We start from the raw sequence: 25,135 nt of genomic DNA on the forward strand, positions 1-25,135 counted from the left end.
TTTGCTGCTACAAATAATCAATGCTGTGTTTTTACCTGGGAAATTATTGTGCATGTTAAGGCTGCTCTCCACTTTTCCTGTGGCATCAATTGGACTTTAATTGCATCTGTAGACATTCAAATAAGGTCTGCAAACTTCTTTTTAGGACCCGTATTCATCCCGAGGGCCATGTGTCTGCATATAGAGGACCTGCGATTATCATAACTGTCCAAATTTCTGCTATACAGACCTGTGATTTAATTCTTCAGGGTTGGCAATGAGTTTGGTGGGCCCTGTGACATTTCATCTGAGCCTGCATTTCATTTTTTGGAGCCTGTGATTTTCCTATTTGGGCCTACATTCAACACAGGAGGGCTGCAATATTTATCTGGGGGTCTGTGTTTGAAGTTTCAACAGCCATAGCACACTTGCATTTGGATAGTATTATCAGGTTCTTTAGATTTAATAGCTTGAATGTCCAATTGAATTTGTAAGGTGTTTGCTGTTATAAATTCCAGAGTTGGTGATTATTGTAATTTGCTCAAACTTTGCAAGTATAATTTCAGTGGACAAGGAATTGTATTTACAGTAGAGGTTTTTCAAATAAGAACAATAAGAGTGAGATACTGTTAAAGAGTTATTGTTTAAATCATTGCATTTCAAATTATCTCTAATTTCCAAAAAAGAAATGAATACATCCTATGCCACAAACAGAGCTGTGCGCCAAGCGTTTGACGAAATGTTGAACAACTAAGTAATAGAGAAATTAGTGTTTGTAACCAGGCTGGGTTATTACAGTGAACCTCAGAATGTAAACATACCAAATTTGATAATAAAGCCTATTTATTTTCATATTGTCTATGTTCTTCAAGGTCATATCCATCCATCCAATAGTTCAAAGATTCAAGGGAACTTTCCTGATAACTTGATAAAAAAATCAAAAACAAAAAATGGATTCATGTCCATAGTTTCTGGCCAAAATTAGACCTTAGCAGCATTGGTCTCCATATCTCTATTTCTTGCCACTTACATGTTCCCTCTGTTGAAACATGTTAAAACATTTTTATGTAGTATCAGATATTAAAACTTTGTTTTGTTTTCTTGTAATATATATAGCATGAAAAGAGCCATGGGCATAGTTTTTTACACTGGAACCCTGTTACAGGTGAATACACAATCACAAACAAAGAACTTCAAATCGAATAATCCTCAGAGAAAGATTGGATCATCATATTTGTTATTGAATAAAGCAGTAGAAAAAACTTTTCATTGGGAAACATTCAAAGAAAATATTGGAGGTTCTGAAGATACTCAATTTGAGAAGAAGGGCCTTTTGGACCACATAAGTACAACTAAGGACACAACAGATTACCTGTGGTACAAAGTAATGTAAGTTGGTATCTCTTTTAGAATGGCAATGTTAATTAGATGCATTCAGTAAAGCTCAAGGCATTGGATAATTGGGAAACAACTTATTAAGCTATCTAGAATTATCATTATTATTTAAAATTTATGATTTGTATTTGGCCAAACCTTCAATGCAATGAATCTGTTGCTAGAAGTCCACTATTCTAATAAGTTATTTTATGGAACTCTCATTAAAAAAAGTTTGAAACTTGGAAGCAAATGATTTTTCACCTTTTGAAAACTATATTGGCAGATACTGTCAAGATATAAGTTATAGATTTTAATTTAATCTGTGTTAGCACTTGATCTTTAATCACCTATGCGTAATGGATGAGGGTACGATTACTTCAAAAACAAAATAGAATTGGCTAAAAGAATGGATTTAATGGCATAACCAATATATGTTCAAAATTATTAGGAAAAATTTAAGGACTTGTGGACACGGAAAGCATGGGGAAGGGAACTTCAGAAACTAGAGGAATGAGCAAGGGAAAACTATTAGAGATTTCATTTCAAAAAAGCTTAATGTAAGGGGTCTGCCCTTATCTATACACTATTTTTTTCTTTCCCACTTACTGTAATTTTATCAAACAATTGGCCGGCAATCTGATTACTGAATTTTCTGAGTTTGTTTGGTTCTAGGTTTATAGTATTAAAATGGATGTGCAAGCAACATAGATATATCTATCGATAATGATAGACAAGGGAGATATCTATATTGTTGCCTACTAGATTAACAATATCAATGATAAGAGCATGACAGCAAGCAATTATATCAATCACCAATACCCCAAAATACATTCTAAAATATATTCTGAGATCTGACATTACATAGATAGAAGTTTATTACAATGCTACTTAATCAACTATGATTTCTTTTGTGGAAGACATGCCAAGTCTTGCAATATACTCTTCAAACTGATGAGTATATGTTACCTGCAACATCAGGGTGTCTGGGACTGTTTCTGGCAGCACAATATCATCCAACTGCTCACAATACTTCACACAAGCTTTGCTAAAAGTCACTGTAGCAGAATCATTATAGCATGTCATTGTAGAAAACTCTTAAATCTTTTGTTTTCTCTTTTAATTTTTTGTTACCACTATTGCCTTCAACTCTTCTCTAACTATCGTCTCCAAATCTACCCTTCTCTATTGGAAAATCTAAGACTTTGTAAGCTCAATGTGTTTCGCAGATGAAAACACCATTAATTCCCCTAACTGTATCTTACGGTAGTGAGAAGAATGTCATTCATGCAATGTCCTCTTTCTAGCACTTATTGCCTGATATGTTCGTTAGCCTATTTCCCCATTATCCTGTAGGCTAACGAAGACATTTAAGAGACTTTGAGGCCATTTGGCTGAGACACTTTTAGTCACAGATCATTCTAAGAAGTTTAGAGGCTATTTTGGGAATGCTTACTATTTATAGCAAGTTATTTCTAGGCATGGTAAGAATCTTCAGTGGTGTTGGCATATTGATGGCACATGTCTACTATCAACAAAATAATTATATTATTATTGATATGATTGATTTATGCATTCATAAAAAATTAATAAAAAATATATATATTTAACTTGAGGACTATAGCTAAGTGGAAAATATTTTAAATCCCTTTAATTAATAACTCATTGGTGATATAAAATATTTGAGAGATTAAAAGAAAAACATCACAGAGAAATAGGAATTGCAATAAAATAGAGGGAAGAATCAATCACGAGAAAATAGGGGAAAAAAATAAAATTCCTGCAAAAAAAGGAAAGGCAAAAGTGAGTTTATACCACATTGACAAGGCAAATGAATGAATTCTCTTGACAAAGTTATAAAAGAGATTGAACATGCTTAGAAATATATCAAATTTATGAAATTGCGTAAAGGATTTATATTCTTGAGCTTGGAGGATGAAAACCCTCTTCGCTCTCACTTTCTTTGCTATTGAAAGATACAATTAAGAGGATTTGTGTTGAGCTGCAAGGTAAATTCATATTGCAATGTCTTCTATTTGCCAAGAAGGAAGTTTTTAGGAAATGGTCTTATTGCTAAAGTAGACCATATTCATTGCATATGCTCAGTGATTTAGAAGAAAGTGCCTTCCAACACTGAGATTACTGGAGGGGTTACAAATCAGACTAGAAATACATCCAGCGGACTCATAATTGCCCATAAATATGCTCCAGGAGATTGTACATGATCCAAGTCACCTACAATAGCAACCTGCAAGCCTGAAATACATTCAAGGGTTCCATACAAGTCTGAAACCCTTGACAGTGAAGTAAAGAACTCTGTAGATTGATGGGATAGGCTATACAGGTCTGATATACTACCAATCAGATGTAGTACAGTGCTAGAAGTGAGAAAGGCAAGGGTCTATTGATGTTGTTGAATACACATTGATAGGGACAGAAATTTGGTATGCAAATATTGTACTTTTGTTATTCACCAATGAAGTTGAATGTAGACATTGTTGTTAGTGTTTGAATCAGATGACTTATTTTGTCCCATCTTGTCTACAACCTGAAAATACTAGGTACCCAGTATTTTTTGTCTTATTTTAATGCCTAGGAAAATCAATAGAATCTGAATGTGATATATATATATGTGTGTGTGTGTGTGTGTGTTGAAAAATGAATGATAATCAATATCATGATATATATATATATATATATATATATCTGTATACATTGTGTATACCGATCTATATATTTACATATCATCATTCTTGTTCTAATTGAAGATTGATTATCATCCACATACAAGATCGAAATATCATATAGTTCCAACTTGCAGTGTTACCAGCCTCGGATTTGGTCAGGCCCAAATTGGGCTTGGACTTGGTCTTGGCAAATTAAAAAACCCATGAAATTCAAAGATTTTTAATGATTTTAAGTTTTTTTCATGCATCATTTAGCCAATTAACATCAAATATACCATAATTGAGATAAATAGAACCTGTTTTGCACACATATACGACTTTTCATAGATCATATAAGTATAAATGTGAATGTTTGAAAGAAATTACATAATGTTAAACTGAATAACATAATAAAAATTTGCAATATAGTGTATTTGTCAAATGTCCACAATATGTCAATATCTATGGAATATGCAATCCATGGAATCAAAAGTTCAAAACATATATCAAAAGAAAGGCTCATAGTAGCCTATGTCTTCTTATGAATATGCCTAAGATATGTCATGGAAGCCTCTAGAGCCATCCTCTCTCCCTATGTCTAAGGTTGAACCTCAGTAACATGATTATCCTCCTCATTCTCATACTCATCCTCATCCTCATAATCCTTATCATCAGAATCGGATCCATCACTCTTGGCCTCAAGGTTCTGCACACTGTCTCCTCGTAATCTAGCCTCCTCCACTGCCATTGCCATCGCCATCGCCAATGCCTATGCCTCTCGATCAACTTGATCAACCCACTCTAAGTCTTCATCACTAAAGACAGGATCATTAACCTTTATGTTCCCCTCTGCTTGTGTATCAACCTTCTCTAATACAATGAGAGATATGTTAGTGCCCAAAATTTGTTTGTGGTAGAAGTGAAGGTTATAGCGAACAAAAACAAGATCAAATTTCCACAATCCATAGCAATTAAACTGATATATTTCTGGATTTGATTGTGTAAAGATTTTTACCATCAACGTTTCGAATCACACCAAGTGATCCATCATCAGGATGAAGAGAGCAAGAGATGTCAAACAGAATGACATCTCTTGCTCTCTTCATCCTGATGATGGATCACTTGGTGTGATTCGAAACGTTGATGGTAAAAATCTTTACACAATCAAATCCAGAAATATATCAGTTTAAAAACAAGACCACTCAAATTTTTTGCTGTCAACTTGTTGCGCCTCTTCGAATGTATATCCTCAAACATACACCAATTGCGTTAACTGTTCCAATAGTTTCATCACGTGACATTCTCTCTATAACATCATAGAGGCCACTCAACACCTCTTCATCAACCTTAAAATTTGGCCTGAATTGGTATGTTGGATTAAGAAAGTGAGCAGCTACATGTATAGGCCTATAAAGTAGATTGTGCCATCACTTATTAATGACATCTTATATGGGACCATATTTTTTGTGATTCCCTGCATAAAAATATCGAATGGCCTCTTTTGCACTATCCATGCCCTCATAAATGTAACCCATTGAGGGCTTCTCTCCATCAGCAATCTGTAGGATAACAATAAGAGGCTCTATCAACTGCAATAATTGTGAAAGAAAAAACATTAAGCTTTAAGTTTTCCATTTAAAAATGATTGTGAAATGAAATGGAAATGAGCACAAAAAGGAAAATTACCTATACAATCTCCTTAGTGGGTTTCCAAAAGCCACTCTCATCAAAAACCCGATCAACCACCTCAACTACTGCATTGAGCTTTGCATATGATGAATTTGTCCACTCCTTACATACAAACATATCTTTTGAACCAGTCTTTGCATTAAGAAAATATTTCAATGGGAGAAAATTTGTTGCAAATCTAGTGATCTCTAGATGAGACAACTCTTTATTCTTTGTGTGTTGCCTCATAAGGTTGAGGACCCAAGCATGATTATATATGAACTTCCAAATATTCCTTTCTTTCTCTACACCTTTTTTTAATCCAAAGAATTTTACCTAGATCATCCAACATGAGGTCAAGGCAATGAGTAACATAAGGGGTCCAAAACAAGTGGCGGTGCCTCTCCATAAGAATTTTACCAATAGAAACATAATTTGTTGCATTATCTGTCACAATTTGCACCACATTCTTCTCACCCACCTCCTTCAACACTTCCTCCATTATCTCACAAAGATACTTAGCATTTTCAGTCTTCTCCAAGGCATCAACTGATTTCAAAAACACTGTGGAACCTGAGAAAAAATAAAGAAATTTAGTACAAATACAATGATCAATCAATTTACTACTAAATTATTAAATTCTAACTTTCTAAGTACAATATTGAATTACTTGATGAAGAGACAAGAAAATTCAGCAGTGTTCTATTTCTTCTATCAGTCCAGCCATCGGTCATGATGGTGCAACCCTTCGCGACCCATACTTTACATCGCTCCTCAATTTCAACTTTTACATCAGCAACACAATGGGCCAAAATAGGTCCTCTCAGATCCTTATCATCAGGGGCTTTGAACCCCGGACCACAAATGGTAACAAGATATATGGCAATTCGCCGCTAAGGAGGCCTAAAAGTAAAAACAAATTAAACAAACAATATAAGTATACTTATTATGCAAGCAAGGGAAGACATTCAAATTAAAAATTACAATTATAAGTAACTTGCTACATTAAATGGAAGGTTGTTGTAGAAGTAGAAATCTCCAAGTGCCAACTTTGTTTGCTCATGCTTCTCCTTACTTCAAGCCATGTTCTCAATCATTGGTTGTGCACCTAGAGTTGTGCATGGAACAAAGATGGAATCAAGTGAGGATCTTTTCTTATGCACCCGAGGCCCAATGCTTGCAGTCTAAGATGCAGTAGTAGAAGAAGGTGGAACTAGAGGGTGACCATGTCCATGATAACTTGAAGAGGCCTCTACACTTCTAATTCCAGATTGTGACATCTCTTTTAAAAAAAAAAAAAAAATTCTTTCTTCTCTATAGATTCCTCTAAGAGAACTTGCATATCACGCATAACATCTTTAGGTACCTCCTTCCATTTTTTGATATCATGCTTTGGTATGTGTGCAAGGTGATATTTCAATCTATTAATGCCTCCCTCATTATATGATGTCATACAATGCCAACATGTCACAACTCCTTTCTTATGCCTAAGAATAACATGTTTCCAAGACTTATCCTTTGCTACTGCACAAGGGTCAGCATTAGGGTATGTTTTAGGCCTAGTTCCACTACTCTCAAGTTGAGACATGATGTTGTTGTTACAATATATCATAAATTAAAAACATAAGCATTTAGAATATAGAAAATCCAATTTACAAGAACTAGGGCTGCTTATTTTTCAAGTTTTTCATCATCATAAAATGAAACAAATCTAAAGAGTCCAAACACATGCAAATAAAAAAGGATCATGAATGTAATTTTTTTTGCAAAATAACAAGAAAAAAATGTATCTTACCTCTTCAACTTTTCTCTATAAATAGAGATGTAATCCAAGTTTGAAGAAGCCTCCTGTAAATGCTTCTTTTAACTCCTCTCAATGCTTATATGCAAGCTACAAAGTGGCATGAACAATCAGTATCCGATAGATGAGAGCCAACCGATTTGCTAATTTACCTCCCAAAATCCAAATACTCTTCCCTCAACTCTTCTTTCTCTATTCTTTGTGTTTGCAAGTGATAGAATGACCTTTTTAGGTCTAACTTATGCTTTAGAATGTTAACATACCAAAAAGAAAAAAATCCATAAAAAACTAATTATTTTGTCCTTTTCCGGCCAAATCTGCCTAATGGACTCGGCTAGGACTCGGTCGAGTCTGAGGCAAGAGACCATTGGCCTTGTTTTGCATGGCTCGTCTTGGGACTTGCCGAGTCCTGTAACACTAGTTCCAAGTATAATGGCGATTTGCGTTTACAGATTATTATCATTTCATGTTCCATATATAATCTTGATTGCGCGATGATCATTAGTGATTATATTCAGATTGAGTGATCGTTCATGCAGAGATTAAAACTAGATTTGATCTGACTTCGTTATCCATATAGCTTATTGATCTTATTATCAACATACACAAATTTGTTAAGGGTGAATTAATGTGTAAACCCCATTAGCGATCGGGCACCAAGCTGATAATGAAATAGCATAATTGTAACAAACAAATTTTCATATCTAAATCAAAAGACATTTTATACTAAAAATTCACAACATTTATAACTAAATCTTTTTCACATGAAAATAACTACTTTTAACAATTAACAGAAAATAACTATAATCATATTCAAGATCAAATATTAACTATTCATAACTGTAATTTCATGGTCAGCTGAAACAAATAGTTTAACGACTAAATATGATAACTGTAATCATGATCAACTGAAAATAACTAAAATCATATTCAATTGAAATAAATAGATCAACGATTAACTATTTCTAACTATGGTCATATTCAGCTGAAGTAATTAGATTAAGGACTAACTATCATAACTGTATTCATGATCAACTAATTAACAAGTGAAGTAAATGCTTAACAAGAAAGAAAGGAACATACAAGCATCATCGGAGGATCTTTTAGCTGGTTGTGCAAGCCTTGGCATTGGTGAGAGGAGAAGCATTGACATAGGCTTAACCTCCCAACCTCGGACCATGGTTATTCCCACACATTCTATTTTACTAGAATGGCCCTCCTTACCTCGGGATCGGGCTTGGGATGTTCTTTAGTCTAGCCACCTGAGCATCTTGGTGTTTTGAGTGTCCACTTAGTTATGAAATAGACATACTTACATAACTGGCACTACGAACATCAAGTGATCATTAGATAACACATATGCCAATAAACTATCTTGGCCAAGGATTTCTGATGGGTTCATCAACCCGATCACCACTACTCGACTTGACAACAAGTTCCATTATAGGGATAAGCATGAGCTATTAAGCATAATTCTTTTAAGTTATTCATGTCTGATTTCTTCTCTATTTTCTTGCAGATTTGTTCCACCACCTCACCATTCATGGCTTCACAGCCAGTGATTTCTAGGTGTATTAAAAGATTATGGGCACTATGCCCTTTCACACCTCTTCACCATTCTTGGCTACATTGCCGATGAATCCTAGGTTTATTAAAAGATTATGAGCATTCTCCCCTTGGTATCTTCCATTATGAGTTATGACATATTATTCTTGTGAACAAAAACAATCATACAAGTTCTTATTGAATACAAAAACTCTTCTTTATGGAATACTACTCAACTGGATATAAAGAGATTAAGAAAAAGTTCTTTGTAAGTCTTCAAGGTTTATTCAGCAAGTAAAAAATAATAATCATGAAGATAGATGTAAGAAGAAGTTATGATACTAGCTGGCTGCTATAGATTTGCATTTAAAAACTTGAAAGTTTAATTCATGATCTGAAATGTATTCTTTGGAAAACTTGAATCTAACAGCTCCTTCTTTTCTTTCTTCAATGCTGATCCTCAGTATTTTAGCTAGAAATACTTGCTTGACTATGTTGGAATTGCTCAATCTGAACAAGGTTGATAACAATGGTAATTTGCAGAAGACTTAATGGCGGATTGCAGACATTTCAAGGCAGATTGCAAAGTTGTTTTAATGACTGATTGGAAATCATATCAAGGTAGATTGCAAAGATGTTTTAATGGCTGATTGGAATTCGTATCAAGGCAGATTGTAAAGACGTAATAGTGTAGGGACGAGTTGGTAATCGAACATGAAAAATTATGGACTGAAAGCAAGAAAGGAAGAATATGGGCACAAGGAGAAAGGTGATCCCGACTCTCCCTCCTGGCTTCCTTAAATGGAAAGCATACATGACTCCTTGGCTCCCATCAGTTACAAAAAGATTATAATCGATTCAAATTTCCAAGTAATAAATTGACTATGAAAAGAGAGGGAAAGAAAGAATAAAATAAAAAGTTGAAAAGAGTTGGAAAAGTTATAATTTTCATTTATTATTATAATATATTCTTATATATGTTCATGTAAGTATATTGATAGGATGACATCATTAAATTACGTTATTATAATTTATTGGTGCCATTTCATTTTTATATTTATGTATATGTATGTAAGTGTTTATTATAATAATGTGATGAAGATCAATTAAAAAATCTCTTGAGGTATGTATTATATTTTAATTTAAACTATTTTATGTTTCTCTTAGATTATTTTTCTTAATAGCTCATGTAGTCCCAAAAATGTATACTGTGATCAAATCGTTGTGTCCTTTCCAAAGAAGTTTAAGGTCATACCTACTGATCCTGATGACTGAACTTAAGCGAGCATCCCATTCTGATGATTCCATTTAACAATGCTTCCCCTCTCTTCATCTTCTCCTGCAATCACCCATAAAAACACTTTTGCCATAATAATAATTCCATAATAATTCATAAAAACATATTAATTGTTATTTTAAATCAAACAACTGCTAATCACCTAATAACAATTATTGGTTAACAACCATCTTCATTAACAGTTAATACATCGTTTATAAATAACTACCTATTTCACATGATCATGAAAGAATAACTCGTTAAGTCCAATGATTATGAACAAGTTTAAAATTAGGTCAAAAGTTTGGGATGTAACATACCCTCCCCCTTAGATTTTTCATCGTCCTCAATAAACATCACAACAAAACTTTAAACAATACTTAATCAGTTTATATTAAGAAAAGAAAGAGAAATGTTCAACTTTCAACCTTAGAGAAAAGATGTAATGATCCCATCTTTTAGCCTTCACGTTCTCCAAAATCTAAGTGGAGGATAAGAAAAATTAAAGTCATTCAATTAAAAATTAAAAGGTGACTTTGTATTAAAAGCTTCTGGGGTATGCACTAATTATTGGAAGGAAGAAGCTTCTAGCTCTTGCAATTAATTAATGTTTTAGTTCCTTCCAGAAGGATGAAGAAAAGGATAAATAGGGTTGTAAGTCTCATTGTTGAGCAGGGGATGATTGTATGAGAGGATTATGACTTGCATTTGATAAGAGCTTGGATGTGTGAATCACACTCCCTTTTTTGGCAATAGAGGACGTTCATTCTCTGTTGTAACATTCTAAACGTCATTCTCTTAGGGTTTGGCTTTTGGAATACATCTCTTTGTAATTGATTGCAACATTTTCAGCACTAATATAATTTCAGCCTTAGTTCAGCTTTTGGGCATTTCTGGGTGTCCATTACAGTGGTATCAGAGCTATTAGTCCTGCCATCCTGTGGAGTTCTTATAGGGACTTTGGAACAGCAAGATAAAGGGAAAAGAGTTTGACAAAATGTATACCAATTCAGATCAAGAAAATGCAATGCTTAGGTTACTTAGTTCATAAGAGGAGGGGCAACGGATGCAACAGGAGCATAACAGACGAATGGATATGATGTTGCAACTTATGGCTAGATAGATGGGCATCAATATTGAAGATTTGTATGTTGCTCCAATGCAGGAGGTAGTTGCTTCCTTAGGTGGGATCGAGACACGTATAGAGCCACCCATCTATGATGTTGGTGATATGGGTGTTTCAGCAGAATCAGTAGAAACATGTGTGCAAAGTCAGGAGACCACATATGAAGCTTTGTCGGGAGATGGTGCTGAAGTAATAGTGGGATTAGGAGAACATGAGGATACTGTCATATTAGCAGCCACTTCTGTGTCAGTTGAACCATCCAATGAGGAGTTTAATGGTATAAATGCAGTGGTTGATGTATTTTCTAATGAAGCCACACATGTTGATGATTATGAGTTTTCATAAACTACAAATTCAGTTCAATTTTCTGTTGCACCGGTTAATGTTGTTCCTATGTCCATATATTTTGATGCGGCAACACCTATTGTTGATACAGTTAGCATGAGTACATATGGTTCACCTATAGCTACATCTTTTTCAATGCATGATGGTGATAATATGCATTCCAGTCCAATATATATTATGTCGATGGATACAGGGAAGAAGACATTTCATAAATCTTTTATGGAGTTGCCTTATGGTGACATTCTGACTTCATCAGCACAAGGTTTGAATGTTAGGCTACAGGGGTTGGTCTTGATGATGCAGGTTTGCAATTGGTTTTTCCATATGGATATCACATATTGGGATCCAGGTGGAGGTTGGAGTCCATTATGTTAGTTAATTGCTTGAGGACAAGCAATTTCAAGGAGGGCGGATTTGTAATGATCCCATCTTTTAGCCTTCACATTCTCCAAAATCTAAGTGGAGGATAAGAAAAATTAAAGTCATTCAATTAAAAATTAAAAGGTGACTTTGTATTAAAAGCTTCTAGGGTATGTATTAATTATTGGAAGGACGGAAGCCTCTCGTGATTTAATTAATTATTGTCAGGGAGGAATTTCTAGGGTATGCATTAATTATTGGAAGGAAGAAGCTTCTAGCTTTTGCAATTAATGAATGTTTTAGTTCCTTCCAGAAGGATGAAGAAAAGGATAAATAGGGCTGTAAGTCTCATTGTTGAGCAGGGGATTATTGTATCGAAGGATTATGACTTGCATTTGATAAGAGCTTGGATGTGTGAATCACACTCCCTTTTTTGGCAATAGAGGACGTTCATTCTTTGTTGTAACATTCTAGACGTCATTCCCTTAGGGTTTGGCCTTTGGAATACATCTCTTTGTAATTGATTGCAACATTTTCATCATTAATATAATTTCAGCCTTGGTTCAGCTTTTGGGCATTCTTGGGTGTCCATTACAAAAGATGAGGGTATTTTTGGAAAATTTTATGATAGTCCTCCCAAGTGGCATTATCCTTTGCATACTGATCCCACTGGACCATGCATTGTGTCACCTCCCAATTTTGTAAGTGTAGCTTACACACCTCGAGTATTCAGAGTGGTCCTACCTCTACCACCCCTAGTTCTCGCACTTGTAATAGTTTCCAATCAATTATATGATCATGATGGGTAATTTATTTCTTAAGATATGACACATGGAAGACATCATGTATCCTAGCAAGAGCTGATGGTAAAGCAATTTTGTAAGCTACTAGGTTCACAACTTCCAGTATTTCAAAGGGTCCCACATACCTTGGGGCTAACTTGGCATTCTTACCAAACTCGATAGTACTCTTCTGAGGTTTAACCCTCAATAATACCTTTTCTCCCACTGAGAATTCTCTAGGTGTTCTTTTTGCATCTGCATAGCTTTTCTGTCTGTCATTAGCTTTCTTCAATCTTTGACGAATCTGGATTATCTGTTCTTACATTTCCTTAAGCATTTCGGGTCCAACAATGATTTTGTCTTCCAAGTAATTCCAACTCATAGAAGTTCTACATTTGCAGCCATACAAGGCCTCAAAGGAAGCCATTTTAATGGTGTACTGGTATGAATTGTTATACGCAAATTCCACCAAGGGTAAGTATGTTTCCCATTGGTATTGTCAATCCATACAATATACTCTTAGAAGATCTTCTAATACTCGATTTACTCTTCCTTTTGACCATCTATCTCAGGATGATAAGCTAAACTGATGTTTAGTTTAGTACCCAATGCTGAAACGAATGTTTGCCAAAATTTAGAAGTTATCCTAGCATCCCTATCTAAAATAATTTCTCTGCAATTCCATGCAATCTGAATTTTTTTTTTATGAATTTATGAGAAATCTCTGGTGCTCCATCAGTTAGATTCCTTGGTATAAAATGAGCATCTTTTGTCAATCTATCAACTACTACCAGAATGGTATTGTGTCGACTCCATGTCATAGGTAACCCTTGTACAAAGTCCATGGAAATTATCTACCATTTCCACTCGGGTACCTCATTAGGGTGCAAAAGACCTGTTGGGTATCAATGTTCTACTTTTACTCTCTAACATTCTAAACAACTTGCAAAAATTTTTGTTATCTCCCTTTTAATTCCTTTCCAAAAATATAGGGGTTTTATATTAGATAGCATTTTAGTTACCCTGGGTGTCCTAAATATGGAGTTGAATGAGATTCTTCTCGAATCATTCTTCGGAGTTCAGGGTTGTTGGGTCCATAAATCCTGTTATGATATCTTAGCAATCCATCCTCTTCTAAATTAAATTCCGAATACTTAGAATCCTGTGGGTCCCTGATAAGAGCTAGGCTGATTTTTGCATAAAACTCGTCATGTTTTAGATATTGTAAAATTTGGTCCTTTAATCTGAAGTTTATAGTAGCCATTGCAAAAATGTGTCTTCTCCTACTTAGGGCATCTGCCACTTTATTTTCCTTGCCTTTAATATAACTTATGTTGAATTCATAGTTTGCTAAAAATTCCAGCCATCTTCTTTGTCTAGCATTTAGATTTGGTTATGTGAAGATATATTTTAGACCGTGATGATCGGATTGAAGTTCAAAAGGTTTTCCGATCAAGTAATGTCTCCACATCTGAAGAGCATGCACAATAGGTGCTAATTTCAGATTGTGGGGTGTGTAATTCTATTCATAATTCTTCAATTTCCTAGATTCATATGCAATTACCTATTCATCTTGCATCAACACACCTCCTAAACGTTCTCTAGATGCATCTGTTATAACTACAAATTGCTTTTGTGAGTTAGGTACTCTTAGTATGGGTGCTATAGTTAGCTTTTCCTTCAAGTATTCAAAAGCTGATTGACAGTTTTCTATCTAGACAAATTTCTTTCCTTTTCTCTGAAGTGATGTGATCGGATAAGCTATCTTAGAGAAGTTCTTGACAAATTTTCTATAAAATCCTGCTAATCCTATAAAACTTCTAACTTCTGACACATTTTTAGGTATAGGTCATTCCTTAATTGCTTTAATTTTTTACGGATATGCCCTGAGCTGATATAATGTGCCCTAAATACTGAATTTCTTTTTGATAGAAAGCGGATTTAGACAATTTTCCATATAATTTATGTTCTCTTAACCTTTGCAAAACTGTTTCCAAATGTTTTTGACTACGTTGCCGGATTCGCACCCTGGAGCTCGGGTCCGTGATGGGTCCGAGCAGGCTCCGCATTTTGGCCTGCGGGTCCTCTCGGGTCCATGCTTGCACGGACCCGGGAGGACCCGCAGGCCAAAATGCGGACCTTGCCCGGACCCGGGTGAATCCAAGTGGACCCGCAGCAGGTGGGGCCAAAAAGTGGCCCAAGAAAGCATTAAAATTATGTTTTTTTCATTATTTTTTTTGCCAAACCATAAAGTAAGGCCTATTAGATGCATTTCATTCATCTAATCTCTCATTTGCTTTGTCATTTTGCTCTCTCATTTTGGTGTGGCCATTTTGCAAGTTTGAAGAGAAGGTTGTAGAGCTTGTTTGTGGAATCTCAAATCCTTCAAATAATCAGTGCTGAGTGTTCCAGGTATGCATTTGATCCTTCCTCTTGCTTCTTTCATTGTTTGTTTTTAGTTTTTTAAATTTTTTATATTTATTGTTCTAAATTTTTATCAAGTTTTGTATAAGTTTTGAAATATTTTTTTAAGTTTGTTTTTATAGATTGCAAGAATCCAAGAATGAGTAGTCAGGGTTCAGTGGGTGGGGTGGGATCCCAAAGATTTAAAATTGATAAAGGCTCTCCTTTGTGGAAGTATACAATAAGAATTGAGCAATGTGCTGGTGGGGGAGGGTATATATGGAAATACAATTTTTGCCAAAACCAATATAGAAGCTCCTATTTCCGGGTTAAACATCATTTGATAGGTCCACCAGGTCAAGGGATTTCCATGTGTGAGGGGCTCCCAGAGAGAGGTAAAAAAGGGTTGCCGGCTCCTTAAATAGCAAGCATGTTAAAAGAACAAGAAGAGGCTGATAGGTTAGTGTCAAAGGCAAAAAAAGATGAGTCAAAGCAAATACCACCAACACCACCCTCTCAAACAATTAGTAAACCACATCCCTTCCTACCGACCCCATCTATGGATGAAGATGAAATAGAAACACCCGCATCCCACAAGAGAGGCCCATTAGATACGGCATTTGAAAATGACAAGAGAGAAATTGCTGACATAAAGGTTGGGCTTTGCCTCATTACAAATGGTGTTTCATTCAATCTGGTGAGATCCCCTTATTGGAGAGAGATGGTGAAAGCAATAATGATGCACCTCATGGTTACCAATCCCCTGGATATGAAAAATTGAGAACCACCATATTGCATAAGGAGAGAAAGAATGTAGAAAACCTCCTCAAACCAATAAGAGATTCTTGGATCCAAACGGGGGTGAGCATTGTCTCTGATGGATGGAAAGATTGCAAAAACCATCCATTAATAAATGTGGTTGCTGTTTGCCCCAAGGGGGCAATGTTTTTGAAGGCGGTTGATTGTGAAGGGCAAGTAAAGGATGCAAATTTTATTGCCCAACTTCTCATTGAATCCATAGAGTCCATGGGAGTTGACAATGTTGTCCAAGTAATAACGGACAATGCTAAAGTTTGTAAGGCTGCAGGTGCTTTGATAGAAGCACGATATAAGCATATCTTTTGGACACCATCCACTGTCCACACCTTGAACTTGGTGATGAAAACAATGGGCAGCCAAATTGAATGGATGAAAAATGTGTATGAGGAGGGTGAGCAGATCCAAATGTTTGTGACAAACCACCATATGTCACAAGCAATTTTCAGAACTTTCTTCCGCTTGGAATTATTGAAGGTAAATTTTAAACTTTATTTAGCTTCATTTATCATTTTAATTTTTGTGTCATACTTTACAAAATTTAATACATATTCTTAAATTTTTGTGTTATCAACTTATCATATTAACTTACAATTTGAATTAACATGGTAATAGGTTGCTGAAACAAGGTTTTCTTCACACACAATCGTCCTTAGACAACTTGTGAGGGTGAAAGAGGCATTGGGTCAAATGGTTATTAGCAACAAATGGGGTGGATGGAAGCAAGTTGATACAGAAAAGGCCAAAACTGTAAAGGATTTGATCTTGAGTAATAATTTTTGGAATAGGGTGGAATATGCATTAGAACTCACTAAGCCCATCATGTCTATGCTTTGGTATGCCGACACAGATGAGCCTTGTTTGGGGAACATATATGATGCCATGGACTCCATGCTAGAAAGAATGAAATCAGTAAGTTTAAATTTTTATACAATACTTTATCCTTGTTTATTGAGAGATTTTGATTTTTGATTTTAATTAAGTTATTAACACTACATCAAGATAACTTACATGTACATCATTTGACATCCTAGGTCATTCAGAGGAGAGAGCAGGATCCTGATACCTTGTACACTAAGGTGGAAAAAATTGTTCTACATTGTTGGAACAAGATGACTACACCTTTACACTTCCTGGCATATGCACTTTCTCCTAGATATTATAGCAGTGAGATACTTGCTATTCTTGGTAGAGTGGCACCATATAGAGATCCTGAAGTTGCTGCTGGGTATAAGAGGGCACTTAACAGGCTCTTTAGTGATCCTGATGTGGCATCAAATGTTAGGAGAGAGTTTGTTGATTTTGTCTCAAGGAAAAATGCAGAGCCTGATGCAATCAATGACCAAAGTAGATTGGATGCCATTGGATGATGGTACTTACATGGGGAAAGTTACATGTACCTCCAACCTCTTGCCATTAAGATCTTGTCACAAGTATGTATTTAAGTTTTTTTCCCTTTTCTTATGGCCACTTAGCTTGTCGAATTAGCACTCTTAAATTCCTATTGTATTGTAAAATTACTTAGCTAATTTTTAAAAATTTGTTGGTTGTTTCTCTAGGTTGCGAGCTCTTCTGCTGCTGAGCGGAATTGGAGTACATACTCCTTTATCCACTCAGTGAAGCGTAACTGGTTGGGTTCGAAGAAAGTAGAGGACTTGGTATTTATTCACAACAACTGGCGCCTCCTATCACGCAAGGATCCAGGATATAAGAAGGGACCAGAGAAGTTGTGGGATGTACTACCTGAGACTTCTGACTTGGATATGATTGTCCAAGATATATCTAGAATTGCCTTGCTAGATGTTGAGGAGGATGAGGAGGATGTGGCTGCATCTGGGGCTAGTGGAACCGGTTTGGATTCCAATGATGTGGAAAATGTTGTCAGCCGATTGGATTGTCCCGGTGGTGTTTCTGTAGCCGACGAAGTGATTGTTGTCAGTGTTTTGTATTTTGTAGCCGACGGGTAAATAGTTTGTAGTAGACATAATGTTTATGGTCGACAGACTCCTTCGGGAAGGTTTGACGGATAGTATTTATATCCCGTCAGGGATCGTTGTAAAGGATCCATCATCTATCATTCATCTTATCAAGCATAATGTATGTCTAGCATATGCGAATATAATTTTGCTGTTTGTGTTCATGTTCATTGTCTGTATGCATTGTTTTAATTTACCCGTACGGTAAATATTTGGCGCCGTTGCCATATGAATCTGGAAGGTGGGAGGGATGAAGATTAATGTCAAATCAGCTTAACAAGGATCGGAATAAGGTCAAGGGAAAAGATGGAATCCGTATTGTGCAAGAGAATTTAATTCTGGCACAGCAGGCAGACCGCCGACGGAGATTCCAGAGGATTGCTGATGAAAACAGGAGTGCGGAGGCATTGTTGGAGGAGACTCGACAACGGGTGGAATTGGTGGAAGAAGCACGAGAGGACTTTTTGAATTTCTGTTCGTCGAGGGAAGAGAATCTAGATGGAAGAGCATCGACTCACACGACTCGGAGTGCCGACGGAGCAAGAGCGTGGAGTGAACTCTTCGTCTGAGATATACGTCTGGAGGGGACGACTTCAGAAAACCCTTCTTCACCAAGGTTCATAGCGGTTGAGTCCGTCGGTGTGGGATACCAGTCCGTCGGTGTAGAAATGCAGTCCACCGGTGTGGGAGACCAGTTCGCCGAAGTGCAGTCCGCCGGTGTGGGAGTGCAGTCCGCCAGTGTGGGAGTGCAGTCCGCCAGTGTTGTAGGACCAAGCAACGCTTGTTTACAGACACCAATCGTGATGACGTTACCAAAAGAGAAATTGCCGAAGTTTGATGGCGATGGTACGACCGATCCCATTCGGCATTGCAAAACATGTGAAACAATCTGAAGGGCAAATGGCATAACTGATGAAGACGACTAAATGAGACAATTTCTGGCAACCTTATGGGGTGTGGCAATTGATTGGTTTACTAGTACAGATCCGCAAAAGTTGGACAGTTGGAATAACATTAAAAAAGAGTTTCTGGCCGAATTTCAACTGTTGCGGGACGATAATGAAATTGTAGTAGAGATCTTCAATACCAAGCAAGGAAAGAACGAAACTGTCCGTGTTTACGCCAGGAAATTAAAAGATCTGATAAACAAAATGGAGAATAAGCCGGTGGATGGACTTCAGAAAAGGTGGTTCGTGGAAGGTCTACGCCCTAACTTGCGGAAGAAAATGAAAATTGTGCCGCCGTCATACACAAAAGCCTATAACAGAGCATTGAATCTCAAAAGTGAGCACAAGACAAAGAAAAAAAAGAAGATGAGTTCCTCTGATTTTGATGACGACGAGCCTTCCGGTGAAGATAGTAGTGACGATGAAGGCAGTAGCAAGAAGGTCCGCGCGCTACAGAAGGATATGATCCGCATGATGAAGGAATTTAAAAACATGCAGAAGGAGCCAAAAAACAGTGAGCTGTGGTGCACGGAGTGCAAGACCGACGGTCATACTAATGGATCCTGTCCAAAAAATCAATTCTGCGACATTTGTCAAATCATGGGCCATTCGACAAAGGAGTGCCCCTTTAACATGAAAACCAGAGGATCTCCGTAGGTGCTTCTTGCGCAGGAGGCTTCCCCGTCGGGTAGTAGCAGCAACACGAATACCGCCGGTGCTACATCTGGAGGATACAGGAATAATCGGCGTGGACAGAACAATAGCAACAACAATAACAATACGAGCAGAAGCCAGATCCAATATGATGCAAATGGACGGCCGATTATTCAGTGCCGCGCATGTAACTTGTGGGGGCATTTTGCGCGGGAGTGTCTGACGGCGAATACACCGCAACTATTGTGCCGATGGTGCGGACCCGGCAATCACGACGACTCAAAGTGTCCAAAATCCAGAGTGAACTTGATCACTGTCGAGGCAGATGAGGAAGAAGTTCTGGCAATTACGCGGAACCAAGCAAAAGAATACCCGGACCCCGCCGAAGAAAAGAGGAAATTTGCGGAAGCACAGGCGGAGGTTGGAAAAGTATCCCAAGTAGCAACACTGCCGACACTTAAGCAAGGAATTCCGCAGAACAAAACATAGTATGATAAATTTTGCAAACGAAGGTGCGAGTAAAGATAAATGATTTGCTTCTCAGCATGCCTCAGCTTCGATCTGCTCTTTCAAATATTGCAGGAGAATCAAGTCAAGGGAAGGAAAAGTCACCGGGAGAACCAAGTCGAGGGAAGGAAAAGGAGATTGTTGTAGGAAGAGAAGATCAGATGTTGCTGGCACTGACATTCGGATGGCACCTTGCAGTCGTCGAGATGGGGATCCTTGGACATGTTCTCACAGACACAATAGTTGATGGAGGGTCCAATGTAAATGTATTGCTGGAAGAAACTTGGAGGAAACTTGGACAGCCGACATTGTGGCCTTCGAGATTTCAGCTGCTGACAACCGATCAACATGGTATTAAACCATTGGGTATTCTCATGGCACAACCGGTAACCATTGGCACTTAGCCGTTCCTGATGGATTTCGTGGTGATTCCGTTGAAGAGGAAAGGGTACGACGCCATCCTAGGCCGTGGATGGCTTATCAAAGCAAGAGCCCGACACAACTGGAAGAACACCTTATCACTGGAAAGTAAAGGCCGTCGATTTTTCATTGATCTGCATACCCAAATGGTAGGGGAAGAGGCCGTGTCATCAAATTCTGATGGAGAGGAGGATGAAGGAAGACAACAGATGGAACCGAATCAGGAGGGCGTCCTCTGATTGGACGGGGGATCAAGGGATGACGACTTGGATTCCGTCAACGGTCTCTACCACTGGCAAATGGAGGACTATGAATTATTTCATAGCTGCAATGTTTTGTCGATTGAGAACGAATATCCAAAGGAGTTTACTAAAGTAAAGGAGGGGGAGGCACCATTGGATGTTACACCCGATTATGCATTCAGTGAAGGGGAGACAGTCAAGTATAATGAAGCTACGCTACAAACAATGAATTTGGGGGACGAGACAGAGCCAAAGAACATATTAGTTAGAGATAACTGGGATCCAGTACTCAAGGCCGCGACATTCAAGATATTTCTGGAATACAAGGATGTTTTTGCATGGACATACAAGGACCTCAAGGGAGTACCATCGAAATTGTGTGTGCACTGCATCCCGCTGGTGGAGGGAGCTGTACCTATACGAAAGTGACCCTACAAGATGAACAAGAACTATGTGGCACGAGTTACGGAGGAAATCAACCGGATGCTGAAAGCTGGCATTATCTTCAAGGTACAGACCAGCGAATGGGTGTCGCCGATAGTCATCTCATTGAAGAAGGATACTACTCAGATCCGGATATGCATCGATTTCAAATGCCTAAATGCAGTGACGATCAAGGATCCTTTTCCGATTCCATTCACAGACAACATTCTGGAGGAGGTCGCGGGACATGAAATTTACTCCTTTATGGACGGGTTCTCCGGATACAATCAGATTTCTATAGCGGAGGAGGATAAGTTGAAGACAATGTTTGTCGTCGAAGATGGGGTCTACGCATACAACCGGATGCAATTTGGGTTGTGTAACGCGCCGGCCACATTCTAGCGGATTATACTGCATATCTTCAACAGGATGTCCGTGGAAAACTTCAAAGCCTTCCTGGATGATTGGTCAATATTTAGCACGGAGGACGGACACCTGGCAGCACTTGGTGAATGTATGGAGAGATGTCACAGAGCCCGACTAGCATTGAATCCCAAGAAATGCAGATTCATGGTTCCGCACGGAAGATTGCTTGGACACATTGTCTGTAAGGAAGGATTAAAGACGGATCCCGACAAGGTGAGTCATTCTTGAAATGCAACCATCTACTAATGTGACAGAGGTAAAATCTTTTCTCGGGCATATAGGTTATTACAGGAGATTTATTAAAAAATTTGCCAAGGTGTCCCAACCGTTAGATAAGTTAACCTGCAAGGAAGAATCATTTAGATGGGATAAAGAGCAGGACGAGGCATTTGAAGGGCTAAAGGTACGACTGGCTACGACACCCATCCTGGCATATCCGGACTGGAATAAAGAGTTTCAGGTTCATGTGGATGCCTCCAACTATGCGATCGGCGCGACCCTAGCACAGATAGGTAATCACGGACTGGATCAACCAATATACTTTGCCAGCTGGTTGCTATCAAAGGCCAAGCATAACTACAGCATGACTGAAAGAGAAGCGTTGGGAATGGTCTATGCTGTGCAAAAGTTTCATCATTATTTGCTCGCTACACCATTTGTGTTCTATGTTGATCAACAGGCCCTGTTGTACATGATTAATAAACCTGTCATCCAAGGGAGGATCAACAGATGGCTACTCCTGTTGCAGGAATTTACTTTCAAAATCATCGTCCGGCCAGGAAAGAAACATGTCAGTGCCGACCACCTGTCGCGGATCAAAACAGGGGAACCAACGGAGGGTGTGAATGACAACTTCCCTAATGCATAGCTGTTTCAGATTGGGGTATTACCGGAATGGTACAGGAGTATCGGCGAGTACCTGTCAATAGGACGATTTCCCACGGTGATGCCACCAAGTGAAAGGCGCAAGTTGATAATCAGGAGCCGTACCTTTCAATTGATCAACGAATTATTGTATAAAATGGGGCCGGATCATATTCTTCGGCAGTGTGTTGGAAGAAGAGATACCACAGGTGTTAAAAGAAGCACATGAGGGTCTCGCTGGCAGACACATGGGACCCGACACCACTGCCCGGAAGATATTGCTCGTAGGTGTCTAGTGGCAAACGGTGTACAACGATGCATGGGAATGGGTCGTCGGATGTGACACTTGCCAACGGGTCGAGAAGCCACTGAAGAGAGATTTCATGCCACCTAACCCCTCATATGCACAGGAACTTTTTGAGCGATGGGGATTAGATTTCATTGGACCATTGAGGGTGAGCAAGACTTGACAGTGCCGGTACATCATTGTTGCAACGGAGTACCTGACCAAGTGGGTGGAGGCACGTGTGTTACCAGATAACTCGACCGTTAGCACTGCCAAATTTATTTATGAACAGATTATTACCAGGTATGGAATTCCGTTGCAATTAACAAGTGATAGGGGAGGTCATTTTGTTAATCATGTCATCCGCTTGCTCACCACCCAGTTCAAGATTTATCATTCATTGTCAAGTCCGTATTATCCAAGAGCAAACAGACAGGCCGAAGCTACCAATAAAATCCTAGTATCCATCATCTACAAATCCTGCGCGGTTGAAGGTGCTGATTGGGAGGAAAACTTACCCGCCGCCCTGTGGGCTTACTGCACGACGTACAAGGTAATGATAGGGCACACCATTCCAGTTAATGTTTGGACAGGAAGCGGTAGTCCCAGCGGAATTCATGATCCCGAGTCTCCGAATAGCGTTGGAAAACAAGCTCAATGACGATGGAAGCTTACAAGAGCGGTTAAGCAATCTGAATAAGCTGGAGGAGAAGCGATTGCTAGCACAGTGGGCGACGAAAGTGGCACAAAACAAATGCAAGGTCTAGCATGATAAGCACCTGAAACTTAGCAGATTCCAGCCGGGACAGTTAGTATTGAAGTATGATGGTCGCAATGAAATCAAGCCGGGAAAATTCAAGGTACGGTGGGTTGGACCATACCAGATCTGGGAGGTTGGCGACAACGGAGCAATCAAACTATCGATGTCGGACGGACAGGAGGTGCCTCAATCACTTAACAGATCTAAATTGAAAATATACCGTGCAAGAAGGGTGTCGTCATCGCCCACTGCTCACATGAATTCTTCGTTGTCGTCATTAGAGGATTGTGAGATGGTGACGCCAAATGGAGGTACCTCTGTAATTTAAAAAAAAAACAAAAAAAAAAAATTGAACAAAAAAAAATAAGTAAAAAATTAAAAAAAATTAAAATTAAAAAAAAAAAAAAAGTGAAAGGGCCGCGGGCAACTTCCCGCGGGGTGACCCCGCCGGTAACACTCCGCGAGAGATAGCCTGCGGGCACATCTCCGCGGGAGTTAGCTCGCGGACACATCCCCACGGGAGAGTGAACCGTGGTTAGCTCCTTGTCAGCTTCTCCTGTCCGTGGAAGCTTTTCCCGGAGGTCTTAACTCATTGCCGCCCTCTGAGTTCTATGCGGCGTTAACTCTCCTTCGCGCTTCGTCCAACATGGTAAGATCATTCATTTGCGACATCTCCATTGGCAGCAGCTGAGATGTCTGGCCATCTAAATCACTCACCAATCCCTCCACCGACGAACTGATGGACTTGGCATCAGCTTGATTTTCCAAGCCACTTGGGCTTCGACGAGAGCAAAACTTTCTGGCGGTACATTCCCCAAGTCAAAGGGCTCCTGTTGAAAGTTTCTTCAGCCGTAATCTCATCCTCAACCATTGATGAATCAAGGGAAAGCTTTACAAATTACTCTTGAAACAGGTGTTTTTTAAAGACCATAAATGGCGGCCCGATGGCACCTCCTTCCACGCAGATCAAGCCAGTAGTCGATATCAGAATTTTTTTTTCTATTACCTCTCTGAGTCATCCAAACAGAGGCCTGGGGAGAATCGATTCTGTGTGCAGTGACAAGTTGGAGGCTTGGAGGCTGCAAATTTTTCTTCTCCTACTGTTTCTCCAATAGGAACAATCATGCACGGGTTTTGGGCAATCGCGCACAAGTTTTGGCAATAATCACAAAACAAACACTGAAGGGCATGGATGCGGAAGTATCAAAGGAGGTTTGAATTGAAAAAGAACGCATTCGATTGGTGGAATCATCACCAATCAGGCAACAGAGCAACTGCTCTAGCGACTCGAAACAAAAAGAGTTCAAGGAAGAGAGGAAGAGACGTGCCCATATCTGCACCTACAAATTATCGAACTCGATAAAGGAGAAATGTCGAAGGCAAAGTTGGGTTGTTTGTGTATTGTTTTCATTGGAAGGACTGTTGATTAAGATTTGTCCTCCAGTATCTTTCCGCGGGAAAGGTGTGTTTGTACAGCATATTCTCGGCC

At 38.5% G+C, this 25,135-nt stretch overlaps 1 protein-coding gene across 4 annotated transcripts in view; it reads left to right on the top strand.

The window, feature by feature from the left end:
* The window catches only part of LOC149554923 (beta-galactosidase 1-like), a 404,510-nt gene that overhangs the window by 188,761 nt on the left and 190,614 nt on the right, over positions 1-25,135 (top strand). For 3 of the 4 annotated variants that reach the window (XM_089828928.1, XM_089828927.1, XM_089828926.1), the window contains exon 12: positions 1,145-1,368. The exons of the other annotated variant lie outside the window; for it this stretch is intronic. In XM_089828928.1, coding sequence (XP_089685054.1) covers positions 1,145-1,368 — 224 coding nt within the window. The remainder of the gene's footprint in view (positions 1-1,144; positions 1,369-25,135) is intronic. 4 annotated transcript variants of the gene reach the window in all.

This window comes from Cupressus sempervirens, chromosome 5 (genome assembly GCF_028749045.1).
Source record: "Cupressus sempervirens isolate cs-2001-9-10 chromosome 5, ASM2874904v1, whole genome shotgun sequence".
NCBI lineage: Eukaryota > Viridiplantae > Streptophyta > Pinopsida > Cupressales > Cupressaceae > Cupressus > Cupressus sempervirens.